This window comes from Candida pseudojiufengensis (genome assembly GCF_024610245.1).
Source record: "Candida pseudojiufengensis strain CBS 10847 chromosome Unknown scaffold6, whole genome shotgun sequence".
Lineage (NCBI taxonomy): Eukaryota > Fungi > Ascomycota > Pichiomycetes > Serinales > Debaryomycetaceae > Lodderomyces > Lodderomyces pseudojiufengensis.
Window position 1 is genome coordinate 138,489 of NW_026261522.1, and position 15,296 is coordinate 153,784.

At 25.8% G+C, this 15,296-nt stretch overlaps 5 protein-coding genes across 5 annotated transcripts; 3 read left to right on the forward strand and 2 right to left on the reverse strand. All coding sequences in view use genetic code 12, as the record gives it.

Moving 5' to 3' along the window:
- Positions 1 to 258: 258 nt before the first annotated feature.
- On the reverse strand, positions 259 to 3,849 carry SLN1 (Sln1p; the record flags this gene model as incomplete). Its single annotated transcript, XM_051756244.1, has 1 exon — positions 259 to 3,849. One exon carries the CDS (start codon positions 3,847 to 3,849, stop codon positions 259 to 261), a length of 3,591 nt encoding a protein of 1,196 aa, XP_051616900.1.
- A 2,513-nt stretch (positions 3,850 to 6,362) lies between these two features.
- On the reverse strand, positions 6,363 to 7,907 carry KGF55_000163 (uncharacterized protein; the record flags this gene model as incomplete). The annotated part of the gene is made up of 1 exon (XM_051756255.1): positions 6,363 to 7,907. One exon carries the CDS (start codon positions 7,905 to 7,907, stop codon positions 6,363 to 6,365), a length of 1,545 nt encoding a protein of 514 aa, XP_051616901.1.
- Positions 7,908 to 8,441: 534 nt separating this feature from the next.
- On the forward strand, positions 8,442 to 10,184 carry KGF55_000164 (uncharacterized protein; the record flags this gene model as incomplete). Its single annotated transcript, XM_051756266.1, has 1 exon — positions 8,442 to 10,184. One exon carries the CDS (start codon positions 8,442 to 8,444, stop codon positions 10,182 to 10,184), a length of 1,743 nt encoding a protein of 580 aa, XP_051616902.1.
- Positions 10,185 to 10,745: 561 nt separating this feature from the next.
- Positions 10,746 to 12,428, forward strand: KGF55_000165 (uncharacterized protein; the record flags this gene model as incomplete). The annotated part of the gene is made up of 1 exon (XM_051756277.1): positions 10,746 to 12,428. One exon carries the CDS (start codon positions 10,746 to 10,748, stop codon positions 12,426 to 12,428), a length of 1,683 nt encoding a protein of 560 aa, XP_051616903.1.
- Positions 12,429 to 12,779: 351 nt separating this feature from the next.
- Positions 12,780 to 15,260, forward strand: KGF55_000166 (uncharacterized protein; the record flags this gene model as incomplete). Its single annotated transcript, XM_051756288.1, has 1 exon — positions 12,780 to 15,260. The coding sequence occupies one exon, from the start codon at positions 12,780 to 12,782 to the stop codon at positions 15,258 to 15,260; it is 2,481 nt and encodes an 826-aa protein (XP_051616904.1).
- Positions 15,261 to 15,296: the final 36 nt, after the last annotated feature.

Sequence of the window (15,296 nt, forward strand, 5' to 3'; positions counted from 1 at the left end):
AAAAAAAAAATCATGCATAAAATAAATCTATTAAATTAATACAAATTATCTCAAAACAAAACTTCTCAAACTCTTACTCAAATCAATCTCAACTAGAAGTGTACTACGATGTCCAATTGTTGTATTGTTTGATCCAATCGATCTTTGTATATCACGGGGATGGGACTGTGATTAACTGATAGATTTGAAACCCTAGTGCCATTAGCCTGAAAACAAAGGGATAGTACCTATTTATAACAAATAATGTTCATTAATTTTTTAAAAATATTGATCCAATATCTTTTTTAAATTTGATCTTTTAATAGGCTTTGATAAAAATCCATTCATACCAACATTAAAACATTCTTTAATATTTGAATCATCAGCAAAAGCAGTTAAAGCAATTATTAAATTTGTAAATTTTAGTTGGTTTCTTATAATTTTTACAGCTGATATACCATCCATTATTGGCATTTGAACATCCATAAATATTAAATCAAATTGTTCTTCTTGTTGTGTGTTTTCAGAATCTATTGAAAGCATTGAATTTTTTATAATTTCTACTGCTTCTTTTCCATTTGCACACATTGTTAAATTATTAAAACCTTCTAATTTTAACATTCTTTTTATAACTTCTTGATTTACTTGATTATCTTCTGCAACTAAAATTTTTAAATTTGATATTGATTTTGAAATTTGAGGAGTCAATGTTGGTGTTGTTGTTGATTGTGGTGGTGGTATATTATTTTCATTTGTTATTGATATTTCACTATTTATAATTGAATTATTTGATGGTATATTAATTAATTTTGAAACACTATTACTACTATTATTATTTGAATTTAATGAAGGTCTTGTTGTTGTGGTGGTGTTACTATTTTCTAAATCAATTTTTATAGAAGGTGGATTTGAATCATTATTTGAAGAAGATTGAGCAGTACCAGTTGAACTTTTTGAAAAAATCATTGGTTGTTTTGATGAAGATTTTTTTAATCCTTGATTTTGTATTGGTATTCCTTCAACATTATTATTATTATTATTTTCATCATCATTCATTATAGGGTTGTTATTATCATTAATTTCAATTGTTTCATCATTAAATACAACTTTTCTATTAATTTTAGAATATGGATTAAATTCATCATTACAAAATTCATTAAGCTCTTCTGGTGATATCATAATTTCACCAGTTTGTGGTAATGGTAAAGTTAATGTAAAAATTGAACCTTTCCCAATTATTGATTTTAAATTTAATGTACCATTCATCATTTTAGCTAATTGTCTACATATACTTAAACCTAATCCAGTTCCACCATATGATCTACTTAATGTTTGATCACCTTGTACAAATGGTTCAAATACTTTTTCTTGTAATGATGGTTCAATACCTGATCCAGTATCTTTTACTTCAATTTGAATAACCCATGTTTTGGAATTATAAATATTACGAATTTTAAAAGATTTATCTCCTTCATATTCCTTTTTATGTAATGTTGGGTAAGATTTAAAATCTTTTGCTTCAGGCATTACATATAAATCTTTATTATCTGTGGGGGTAGTTGGTTTTATAGATGTTTGTTCATCTACTTCTTCTTGTTTTTGTTCATTTTCAGGTTCATGTTCATCTGATGAATTTGAATTCTTAGTCACTGATGAATCATCAATTGAAGTTTTAGGAGATGGTGGTAATGATTTATTTTTAAATTGTTGATCAAATAAAGCTTTTTCATATTGTGTAGTTGATAATGTTGTAATACTTAATACATCAGATTCATCATCATCTAATGGATGTTTGTCATTATGTTTATCATTATTTTTGTTATCATTAATGTCAGTAGGACTAACAGAGTCCTCTTGTTCTGTTGTTAATAAATCTGAAACTAAAGTAGCATCAGTATTATGTTGTTGAGGATGAGGTCTTGATTCAGAATCAGATTCCATTATAAAAACTTTTTCAAAATTATTTTCTTTTGATTTTTCATAATCATATTCTCCTAATAATTTAAAAATAACATTAACTGAACCATCAACAGGAGTAAATTTCAAAGAATTTGAAACTAAATTCATTATAATTTGAATAATTCTATTTGAATCTCCATATAATATTAATTTTCTAAAAATATTTGGTTTTACTGATAATTTAAAATTAACTCTTTGATCTAATGCTAATTTATTAAAAATTGAATTTATTTGATAAACAATTTCTAATATTTGAAAATTTGATTTTTCTAATTTTGATCTATTTAATGTATTTTTTGAATAAGTTAATAATTCTGTTAATATATGTAATAATAATTCACCTGATCTATGAATTAATTTTAATGAATCTTGAATTTTTTCTGCATCATTTTCTTCCATTGCTATTGAAGTCATACCTAATATTCCATTTAATGGTGTTCTTAATTCATGTGATATATTTGCTATAAAAACAGTTTTTGCTTCATTTGCAGTTTCTGCTTCTATTTTTGAAGCTTCTAATTCTTTTGTTCTTAATTTAACTCTATCTTCTAAATGAGTATATTGTTTATCTAATTCATCAGTCATTATATTAAAAGCTTCTGATAATTCAGTTAATTCATCTTTAAAAAATTTCTTTGATGGTTGTATACGTTTAGGTAGTCGTATACCAGTTGAATATTGTGAAGCTCCTGAATTAGTTGAAGTAACACTACCTCTTGTATTTGTTAAAGTTTGTTGTTGTTTTTCATTAATCATTTTTTTTTCTTTTTTCAATCTTGTTATATCTTCTGCTGATTCTTTCAATTTTGTTATTGGTCTTATAAACCAAACTGCAAATGGTAAAGTAATTAAAACCATAAAAGCACCAATTCCTATAACAACACCAATAATTATACGTTTCAAACGTTCAACTGGTCCATTGAAAACAGATTTTTCTTGTACAACTATAATTACCCATAATAAATTATTTAATAAAATTTGTGTAAATCCAATTGCAACACTTTGTCCTGAATATGATTTTACATCTGTTGAAGTACCATATGGAGAATTTATTGCAGTTCTTACTGATGTTGATGAATTAATATTATAAATTTCTCCAGGTTTTAATAAAGAATTTTCAACGGGAAATACTGTTTGAAAACCAATTGCAGAAGCACCAGAAGGAACTCCTTCATCATTTAAATTATCTATTCCATTATTTGAATCTCCATATATTGGTTTTACTGCAATAACTGAATAATCTTCACTTGTTGCATTTAAAGCATTTTGAATAGTTGAAGCACTTGCAATTATTGATAAATAACCTGCAATATAAGGAGTATCAATTAATATAGAAGTATTTGCATAAACAGGTAATGTAACACCCATAAAATATGCACTATTAATATCTTGAGAATCATTAGTTAAAGGACCTGTAAAATAATAACCAGATTCATCATTTGAAATTTGATTTGGTATTGATTGATTTTGTTGTAAAGGAAATAAAGCATCTCTTGTTGTTGGAGAAACTATAGTAGCATTATTTGTAGAACTTGCCATAATTTGTAAATCTAAATTATATAATCTTGCAAAAGCAAAAGTTTCAGTAGATTGCATAAATTGTTCTAAAGTTTCTTGAGCATTTGTAAAAACACTTCTTGAATTATTACCTGCTCTATATTGTGATAAAGGAGTTGTTATAGCATCTATTGAAGCTAATGTCATTACTTGATAAGCAACAAATGCAACAGCTTGTTGAACTTGAGTAGTTTTTAATTGTGATATAACAAATAATCTTTCAGATCTTAAATCAGTTAAATTATCACTAAAATATAATCCTGTTACTATCCCCAAGATTAATAAAGAAAATAATGAAGCAAAACAAACTAATACAATAAGCTGCGGTCGTATTCCAATTTTTAATCGTCTCATGGTGATTTAGTATATATATTTAAGTGGTGGATTGTATAAATGTCTCTTTGAAAGATAAAAATACTGCTGCTAATGATTAGTTATATGATTAGTAGGAAAGACATATGAAATTTAATTAAAGTATATGAAAAGTAAGAGTTGATAGTTTGTTCTATGAAATGAATGAAGTAGTATGTAGTGGTATCAGTGGTGTATTAGTATGTATATAGTTGATAAGATATTAAGCTGTATACGTTATTGTATTAAGTACTGGTTGTTAAATTTTAAATTTGATGTTGTAATTTTACTAAAATATTTATATGTATAATTGTCTATTGTTTTGATTAAATTTTTTTAGTTTCTTAAATGGAAATATGATGAACAAAAATCTGTCAAAAATTCTGAAGTAGTTTGCAAATAAGTGATATGAATAGATTAGATTAAACACTTGGATAGAACGAATGGTTGATTTAGTGGATGATGAAGATAAAAAGAGATTGATTGTTTGTTAGATAAAAAATGGTTTTATAAGTCCGTACGATTAAAAAATCAAAAAACAATGAGAGAGAGTTTTTTTTTTCATTTCTAAATATAAAATTTGTAATCAGAATAATAATAATAATAAACAGTAATATCAGTAATACAGTTGTAATATTGTAGTTTTACAATATTACTCAACTCAAGATGTAAGAATATGTAAGTTGAATCAATAGGATATTCACCAATAATATTTTATTTTTGTATATATCTCTATACGAATGAAAAAATTGGACAAAATTATATATTATAAATTTATAATTTTAAGGATACAAAAAGAGAGAGAGAGACAGACCACATAAAAATTTGAATTAAAAAACTATGATGTCATTACCTTCTTGAAAGTAAAATAAGTCGAAAATACTTAAGTAAAACAACATGTTAAGTCAAATTTAAGACATACTAATGTGTAAATACTTAATATAGTAGTAGATACTAAGTTCTTTTAAATAGTTGATAATCTTGATCACTGTTGATTGAAAATTACTTGAATACGATACAACATGGTTATAATAATTCAAACAAAGAAAAATATCAACTGACTTCTAGATCTACTTTTGTAATTTTGTTTATTATTTTTGCACTTTTATCTTTGTCATTTTACGATCAAATTTATTATTATTGTGTTCAAGTCAATGAAATGATAATTTACTTCTTAACTAGTTAACTTTCAATTCTATTACATTCATCCATGGAACTATGAGTGGAGTTGTACCGACTTAGATACCTACTCAGTCATTATTTCCTCATGAGACAAGTCTCATCACGGAAATATGTCACATTTCTTCGTGTCAAATTTTACATCTAATGCTTTAAAATTCCTTCAAATTATTTTCATCATGTCATAAAAAAGATTGCATACATTCAATAATGTACACCTGTTTGATTGTACTTACTTCAAACATTTCTTGGTTCTTGAAAAACAATACAATATTTGCCACTTGCTCAATCCAACTCAGCCCCAACTAAGAATTAAATATAGCTTGCTTAGCCTTTTGAATATTTGTTATATGTCCAATTTTCATCAACTAACCACTTTCAAGGATCCAATTTAATGAATTTTTCGATCACCGATTAAGTTAAATTACTTACATGAAGACTATAGTCTAGATCTTATTATACTTTTAAACTTTTTCGAAAAATCGTAGATCTTTTAAGTCAATTTACATTATTATTATTTGGATTTTTGTGTTGATCCTTAAATAATTTTTTACAATTGATACATTTGATTCAGTTCAACAAAGTCGTTACAAAATCTAATTGAAATCTCAAAAAAAAAAATATACACGTATGAATACATTAACAATTGAGATTCGATATTTTGAGGGTTCATGCTTAGGACAAGTATCAAATACTCAAAACACTTAATCACACCTTTTTATTTGTCATATCATAATGTCAGGTTCGAGACATAAGATTTGAGACATGGATCAGACGCGTACCAATCACTAACAATTCAAACTAACAAATTTATTTATGATTATACCTATCACTAAAGTTTCAGATCAATAATAAAATCTTTTCAATTAATCACTGGAAACTAAAACTCAATTTTCATATAAATATAATCACAATTATACTTTTTGAATCATGGAAGATTGTTATTACTGATCGAGACCCCGAAAATTGATGTAAGGGATTGCGTTGTTTCCAAATTAAAATTATATAATAAATATCTAAATTCAAATGAACCTTACTTTATTGATGGAAAGTATATGAAAATTAGCAAAATTGAAGATAGGGAACAATCAACTAAACACTTATCATTACTTTGAAATTGATGGTATTATTCTTCAATTGAATTTTTCTTTGGGTGTTTTGCACTATGTTGCTTTATACATTAAATTTTGGAGATCTTGATAGTAATTAAATTCTGCCATGATCCAGGATGTGTGGTTGTCATTATTTCAGGATGAATAGTTCATAATTGAAAAAAATTTCCTATTAATTACTCTATAATGATTAAGTTTAATATACAAGTTATACCCAAGATCTATTTATACTTTTACATTTAATTTTGTTCCTACAATAGATATTCTTGAAAATGTCCAAAATGAAGCACCAGTGACAGCTAATACCCCAGTAAAAATAATCAAATTATCATAACTTGTATCTAATATAGTAGCAGCAATTGGTACACCAAATAAATTAGCTAATGATAAATAAAAATTTATAATACCATATCTTTGACCTAATTGCTTTGTGGGAGTAATTTGTGATAAACAAGCAGGTAATAAAGTTAATATACAAGCTGATGAAGTTCCTCCTATTGCTGCAAATGCCCATAATACATTATGATTATTACCAAATGGTAATAAAAGAACCAAAACACTTAAAACCCAAATTGAAACCATTATAACATTAACATTAAATCTACCTAAATAATCACTTAAAATACCTGGTATACATCTACCTGCTATTCCTGTAGCATTCCATATAGTTAATAATAATAAAGCATTTGATTCATTAAAACCTTTATCTATTGCATAACTTGCATAATAAGTAATCATCAAGACTAATGAAAACTCACTAAAAAATCCACCTAATAAAACAAATACAAATGTACGATCTTTAATTTTTATAAATTCAATAAATCCATTTTTAATTTTTTTAAAATTATTTTCATATTTAATAGTTTCTGTACATTTCATAGCTTTACTTTTTTTACTATGTCTTCTAAATCTTTCTTTAACTAATAAAGTAGATAATATCATACAACCTAAACAAATGAAAGCCAAGATTCTAATAGCCCATACAAACCCAACAGATGAATATAATTTTCTTAATAATAAAGGAAAAGCTAAACCTCCAACACTACCACCACTCATAGCAATAGCAACAGCCATACCTCTTTTATAAAAAAAATAATGACTTACAACAGAAATTAAAGGAACCATTCCAATTCCAGTACCAATTCCTAAACTTATAAAACCTAAAATAAATTGATAAATCTTTTGCGAATTTGCAATTCCAATTAACCCTAAAAATACAAATATAGTAAAACCTAAATTTAACCAAAAACTTCCATTTTTATCAAATATTGGCCCACTAATTAATGCAATTGCATAACTTAAAAAATAATAAATTGAAAAAATCCAAGAAATTGAACTTTCTGAATACAGTGATAAAATATTATTTGAAACATATGCTTGTATTGCTCCTACTGAATTCATTATACCTAAACTTACTATACAACCTAGGAATGAACCTAATATTACTAGATATGCTTTTAATCCACCATCTGGATAATTATCTGGATGTAATTGATGATCTTCTTCTTCTTCTTCTTCTTCCTCTTGGTCTATTGTATTTTCTATATTTGAATTTAATACTTCAGTTTGTATGGTTTCATTTGATGATGATGTATTAATATCATATTCTGATCTTGTATGATGATTCTGATAATTGGAATTGACAGAACTTAAATCAGATGGTAAATCTCGTAATGGAATTGACTTTGACTGAGTATCTTGTTGATCAATTTTTGATCTTGATTGAATTACATTAGCTGAATTAATTTTTAAATTTTCAATAGCTGACATTACTAAGAATAGTTGTTACATGTATTCATGACTTATTTTTAATCAACTTTGAAATATTCGATGATCGATATGATTCATTTTTTTTTTTTTATTTACATTTATAATTACTAATAAGCAAAGGTACTAAATTTAATTTTTCATTTTGAACTAAATTCCGTGCAAAATTTGAAAATAGTGCAATTGAATGCTAATGTTTTGAGCCATATATCTTCTTCCTTTGAAATGATCTAATTAGTTGAAGTTAGGAATATTTCGATTCCGTACGGTCCTACTTAATTGTTTGGTAATAGTACTTTATATGATTATTTCGATGTTTTAAAATGATATGTTGATAAATAAAATTAAAAAATGTATTTTCCGTATAGTATATGTGGAGCGGCTTTTTTTTTTTCAATTTTAAGAGTTCATACTTACAACTGTTAATTGTGTGGAATTGTGAATTTGATTGCTTATGTCTTTAAGAGTGAAAATTATTTTGGGAATGAATTACGATGCTTGAGTATCACATTAACTTGAAGATTAAAGTAAAGCGGTATGCCACGAAAAGATAAGAAAGATGATGAAAGAACTCAATTGTTGAATGACGAACAGGATCACCATCATAATCATCATCATCAACAACAAGAACAACAGCAACAACAACATCAACATGAACATAATCACTCACAATCTCAAAATTCAGAGTCAGAGGACTCAGACGATGACGATGATATAAAATTTATAAATCTTCAAATTAAAAGAATTAAAAACTTACCATGGTATAAAAAACCAAGTGTTTATTCAATTGTATTTTTAATTGGTTTATTAACTTTTAGTTCATCAAGTGCAGAAGGAGCAAGACAATCAATAATTTATTCAAAAGCTGAAAATTCTAGTACCTCCAGTTACAACCCAAAAAGTTCAGATCAAGCTCAATTAGTTGCTTCATTTAATCAATATTTATTAGTTGGTACTACTTTTTTTTCATTAATTCCAATTGCAAAATTTGGAGAAATTTCTTCAATTATTGGTAGAAAACCATTTTTTATTGCATTAATTTTTTCAATTACAATTTCAAGATTTTTACAATTTTTAGTATTAAATTATAACAAGGATTTAAAATTTAAATTATTATTATTTGCAAATTATATATCTGCTATAAGTGGATCATTAAGTATAATAACTCCATTATCAGATTCTTATATTACTGATTTTACATTACCTAAAAATAGAGTTTATAAATTATCATTAGCTTCTGCTTCAACTTTTATTGGTCAAACATTTGGTCCAATATTTGGAAATTTTATAGTTAATTTGGGAAATAGTGGCTCTAAACATGGAAATTTTAATGCTTTAAAATTTGAAATTGGAATATTAATTATACTTTGTATTTATGTTATTACATTATTTCCAGAATCAAGAAATCCAAAAGCTGAAAAAAAATCTGAGCAAAGATTATTAGATCATGCAGAAGAAGAAGAAGGAACAGAAATAAATCCAAAGGACGATACCGAAAGAAATAAGATCATATTTATTGAAATTCTAAAATCAAGTATAAATATAATTGAACCATTAAAAATTTTAACATATCCTAAAAAAACTGCAAAAATTAGCAACAAGCATCGTTATGAACAAATTAAATATGTTGTAATGGGTTTAATTTTAACTTATTCAATTTATCAAACATTAATTTTTACTTTGAATCAAATTGTAATACAATATGGTCAATATAAATTTAATTGGTCAGCTGATAATATATCATATTTATTATCAATAATATCAATATCAAGATCAATTTCATTAGTTTTTATATTACCAATTTTAGAAAAAACAATCCTTAAAAAATGGTTAGGTTTTAAATCTTTAAATTATTCATTTGATATGATTGAATATATTTTAATAATATTAGGATTAATTGTTGCGTTATTAGTATTTTTTGCATTTTTTTTATCCCACACAACTTTTCAATTTTATTTAACTGCAATTTTTTTTTCATTAGATGCTTTAATTCAACCAGTTTTCGATTCAACTATTATAAAATTTTTTCCTAGTGTTTCAAATGGTTCAATTTATGGATCAATTACATTATTTATTTCATTATTAAATTTAATTTCTCCAATTTTAATTACCTGGATTTATAAATTTTCAATTTTTATAAATTTACCAAATTTAATTTATTTATTTTATGGAATTTGGATGTTAATATTTATTGTTATAGTTTATTCTTGTAAAAGAGTATTGAAATTAAATGGTAAAACTACAGATAAAGAATTAAGGAAAAGGATATTTCAAGAATGAGAGTTAGGAGGTAAAAGTTACGGTAAATTAGGAAATTTAGATAATTTTACTTAACGGAGTTAATATTGTGGATTTTATCGAAAGGCAGAAATAAACTAGAATTTCTTCTTTTTACTACCTCAGTTAATTAATAATATTTCGTAAATATAAAACAGCAATCAATTTTCAGAAATTAACTGTGACTGTCTCATCATCTTCTATGTCTCTGAGTTAGACCCTATGAGTGTGATTGAGGTCAGTTCTTCATTCATCGAGAGCGGATTTAATAAATCATGCTCTCGGTTTTAATCCAAATTTGGGTTTAAATTCCTTTTAGTAAAATCTCGTAGAACATTTTTTTTACGAGAGTTTCTATTAATAATAATAAAATCGAGCCGTTCACATATCAGTTAGCAATGATACTTAAAAAATATTATTGCAAAAAGCGGAACCCTAAAGTTATGGCTAATATATGAAAATTTTTGAGATAAAAAGATAGATCTATTTCTGATCTATGATATTGATCTCTCCAAGTTTTTGTATCACAACTCCAAGAAATCGAATTGGGTAAGTTATTTATCAATGACAACGATTTTGATCAATGAATCAAATCCGTTATTAGATGATGCAGCTGCAATAGAATATATCGAAGCAGAAGAAGATGATAATTCAGCAATTGTCGAAGATGCAGTAGAAGATGGAAATGAAGATGAAGAAGTATTATGGATTAAAGAGCATGAAGATTTTAATAGATCAAAACATTGGCTTTTAAGACCAAGTGTTTTTCAAGTTATATTTATCATGACTGCATTAACAGTGAGTACAACAATTGCAGATGCAACAAAAACCGTTATTCAATTTAAATTAGCATGTAATGCAGTAATTGATTCAAAGGGAATATGTGATCCAATAGAGACTCAAATATTAATATCAAATTATTCACAATATTCATTAGTTGGTTCAACTATAATATCATTAATTGGAATGACTAAATTTGCATCATTATCTGATATTTATGGTAGAAAAGCTTTTATTACTGGAAATGTTATATTATATTTTTTATCAAATTTAATAATATATTATTTATATCATTTTGAAACTTTTCAATTTAAAACTTTACTTTTAGCAAGTTATTTATCTGCTATTGGAGGTGGATATATGCTTTTATCAGTAATGGTTGAAACTTGTTTATCAGATTTAATTACAAATACTTCTGCATTAGCTCCAATTTTAGCTCGTTCAAGTGCTATAACAAGTTTAGGTCAATTTGCTGCACCATTAATTGGTAAAATGATTCTTTCATGGCATTCCAAAAAATCCCCAGTTTATCATATTACATCTATAACTGAAAATTCCAAAATATCAGAAAATGAATATTTTTTATTTAGAATTGAATTGATCATTGAATTTTTAATGTGTTTTTATTGTTTATTTATATTTGCAGAAACAAGAAATCCAAAATCTTTACAAAAATCAAGAACAAATTCAATAATTTCAAGAAGACCATCTTCTTTAAACTTAAATATTCAATCAAGTTATATCACTAAAATCAAAAATTATTTTAAAGAATTTTCACCAATTAAAGTTATATTATTTCCTTCAAGTACTAAAGTTAGATTTATAGTAGGAGCAATGATATTTGTATTAGTTTCATATGTTGCATTAATGATTTCAATTTCACAAGTTCTTGTTAATTATGTGATTTTAAAATTTGATTTTGGTGATGATATTGCATATATAATTTCATTAATGTCAATAACTAAAGTATTTGCATTAATGATTGTATTACCTTTTTTACAAACTTTTGTTTTAAAAAAATGGTTTAAATTTAAAGTTTCAAATACTCAACCAGATTCTATAGATTTTTCATTAATGTCATTTGGATTATTTGTTGATGTATTAGTGTTTATAATGTTATATCAAGCAAAATCTAAAATTGATATATATTCATCTTTAAGTGTATTTGCATTAGGTTCAATGTTGACACCAGTTTTAAATGCTTCAACTTTAAAATTTTTTCCAAAAAGTATGATAGGTTCATTTTATGGTGCTATAGGAGTTTTGATTAATTGTGCAACTATTGTTGGTCCTATATTGGTAATGATTTTATATAAATATTCATTAAGAATTCATTGGGATAATTTTGTTTTTTTACTTTCTTCAATACTTATTGGTTCACTTTTGGTTTTAATCATATCATGTAAATTTATTTTGGGAGATGAAGATTATATTAGGTTAAGAAGTAATTTATCTGGACTAGCTTGAGAATTTGATTGGACTTACAAGATACGGTACAAATTTAGATGGTCATTTCAATTCAATTCTTTTAGATTATACGTTAATAGTTATAAATAATAGATTAAAATTTCAATTAAATCAAGTCAAATCCCATGTAGAGTAACTCTATTTTGCTTTGTCTCTAAGTTTGTTCTTTAAATCTGATGTCACTCCTTAAGTCTATGACAAACAAAATTCAAACTGGTTACACAAAATTTCAAGTTATGATAAATAGAATTATTCTTTAATTCTTAATTATCATTTTTTGCAATTCTACATACAATTTAATATTATTATCCTTAAAGTCAAGAGTTAAACTTCAACCAAGGCGACTTAAAGATGCCACCGCCCACATCTCCAGTATCACTACCTCAAGAATCTACTCAAAATAATCAAAACAATCAAAACTCATTACGTCATATTAGAAGATTTGGTAATGCTTCATCAGAATCATTCCCCACCTTAAATTCATTGAATATTATATCTGATTACATATATAGAAACGAGAACGGTAATAGGGTTAACGAAGAGACTAATACTTTAAATGATAATTCACAAGAAGCCGTTTTAGAGGCTAATTTTAGATCCAGAATACTACGACACTTTAGTGAAATTCATAGATTGCAAAATCATTTCAATACACTAGTTAATTCATCGGAAAGTAATACTCGTGATACTACGATGGAAGAATTACCAAATAATGAGCTCAATAGTCTTCCGACTCAATTGAGAAATTTATCTAGAGAATTATCGAGAAGTCGAAATAGAGAAGCATATTCAGTTGATTCTACTGAAGAAGATGATCAAAGTTTCCAATTTGAAGATGAAAATGAACAGGAGTTGATATATTATTCAGATGATGATCATAGTGGAGAAGAAACAACGGCAGCAGCAGATTCAAATGTTGTTGATGAAACTACCAGAAATGAAATTCGTTCAAATGAAAGATTGTTATTAACTTCTGCTAGAAATTTGCAAAATGCAACTACTCCTTTGATATCCGGTGTACCATTAAGAAGACAAAATGCTATACGGATTAAAAGTATACTAAGAAAAGACGATGGAGCGGAAGAACAAGAAGAAGAAGAGTCTAAAAAATTAAATGATAAATTAGTCAATGATTATCTTGATTCCGAAGCTCAAATTTTGGAAGGTGAAATAAAGACAGTACTTGATAGTTTTGAATCAGCAAAGGCAACTACATCTTTATTTCCTCAAAGAAATTTCGGTAACTTTCAAAGTGCATTTTTTTCAAGCTTCAATATATTATTGCCTCCAGATCCATCTCATGATACATATAATATCACCGAATCATTGGATGAATTTTTATGGAAAAGAAACAATAAATTACTTTTTATAGATCCGAAAATACCGGCTCCACCAACAGCATCGTCATCAAAGAAAAGAGTCAAAGAGACAAAACCTACAAACACTAAGAGACAAAAACTATCAGCTACTAAGGACGAACCTATTATACAAACGGAACGAGAAATATACAATTATCCCTATCATAAACTAGATAAAAATCAAATAATGGACGGGTTACCAACAAACGAATTTCAATCAGGTTCATCATATTCATTACAATTAAAAAGTCCAGGGTTTAATACGTTTAAACTATCATTGATAAATATTGAACCCAAAATTCATGCAACTATTGGTGCAGATCCAGAAGGTAGTTTAGAAACATTATTTTTAAAATTACATAATTTCACAAAATTTCTTTGTGGAATGCCAGCGAATTCATATCAATTACCAAGAAATGCAATGTTAATTCGAAAATTGAATGTATTAGACAGATTATCAATTGATGATAATATCATTTATTCCAAATCAAAACCAATAAGAACATTTTATATACCATGTGATGGTACTAAAGTTGATTTCAAAAATAACGATTTAAGATTCATGAAACTGGAAAAACTTGTATCTTCAAGATTTAATGTTAGTAAGATTAGATTACAACTTTTAGAATGGATGAAAATAAATCCATTTATACAATTTAAAGAAAATTTTTTATTCAATTTCTTACAAAATTTACATCAAGATTTACATAATTTTAAATCAATAAAAGTTAAACGATCTAGAAAATCAGAAGCAATTCATTTAACAAGAGAATTTAAATCTAATTTTCCTGAAATTGCAAAAGATTTCAATAATATTAAAATTTCATATCCACAATTTTTCAAAAATGATGAAAATAAAAGGAAAAAAAGATATCATGCAGAAATGTTTCTAGAAGATTGGAAAAGTAGTTTAGCTTTTAAATTAAGTGATTTATTAACAGCAGAAAATTGTTCAACTATAATTAATGTACAATTGAATTATATTTTATTCACTTTAGATATTAATATATCACAATTTTTAAATTCTTTTATAAATTTAATTTTTCATCATTGTGAAAATCAAGAATATATTGAAAATTATAGAAAAATATATAACAACATTTTAAGAGATGAGAAGGAAGATCTATCATGTACATTACTTTGTTCAATTCATAAGACGTCCGGACGTCTTGATATTCATAACACATTCTTACATATCAATCCATTGTTTTCAACAAAATTAGGACCTGCAAATGTGATATTAACCGATGATTCGAGGTTAAATGAAGTCAATGGTAGAAATATGTATGTTTATGATGATTTTGAAAAATTTAATGGTTCAAAAATTCCTAAAAATTCTAAAGAATTTAATCTTAGATTTGAACAAGATGAAGGAAAAAATGATGAAAATGATACATCAAAACAAGATCATCAAATTCTTGATAAATTGGTTGGATTTGTTAATTTGGATTCATCCATTAATGAAATACTTTGATTATATAGCTTTAAGACTTTGCATCACTACGTCAAC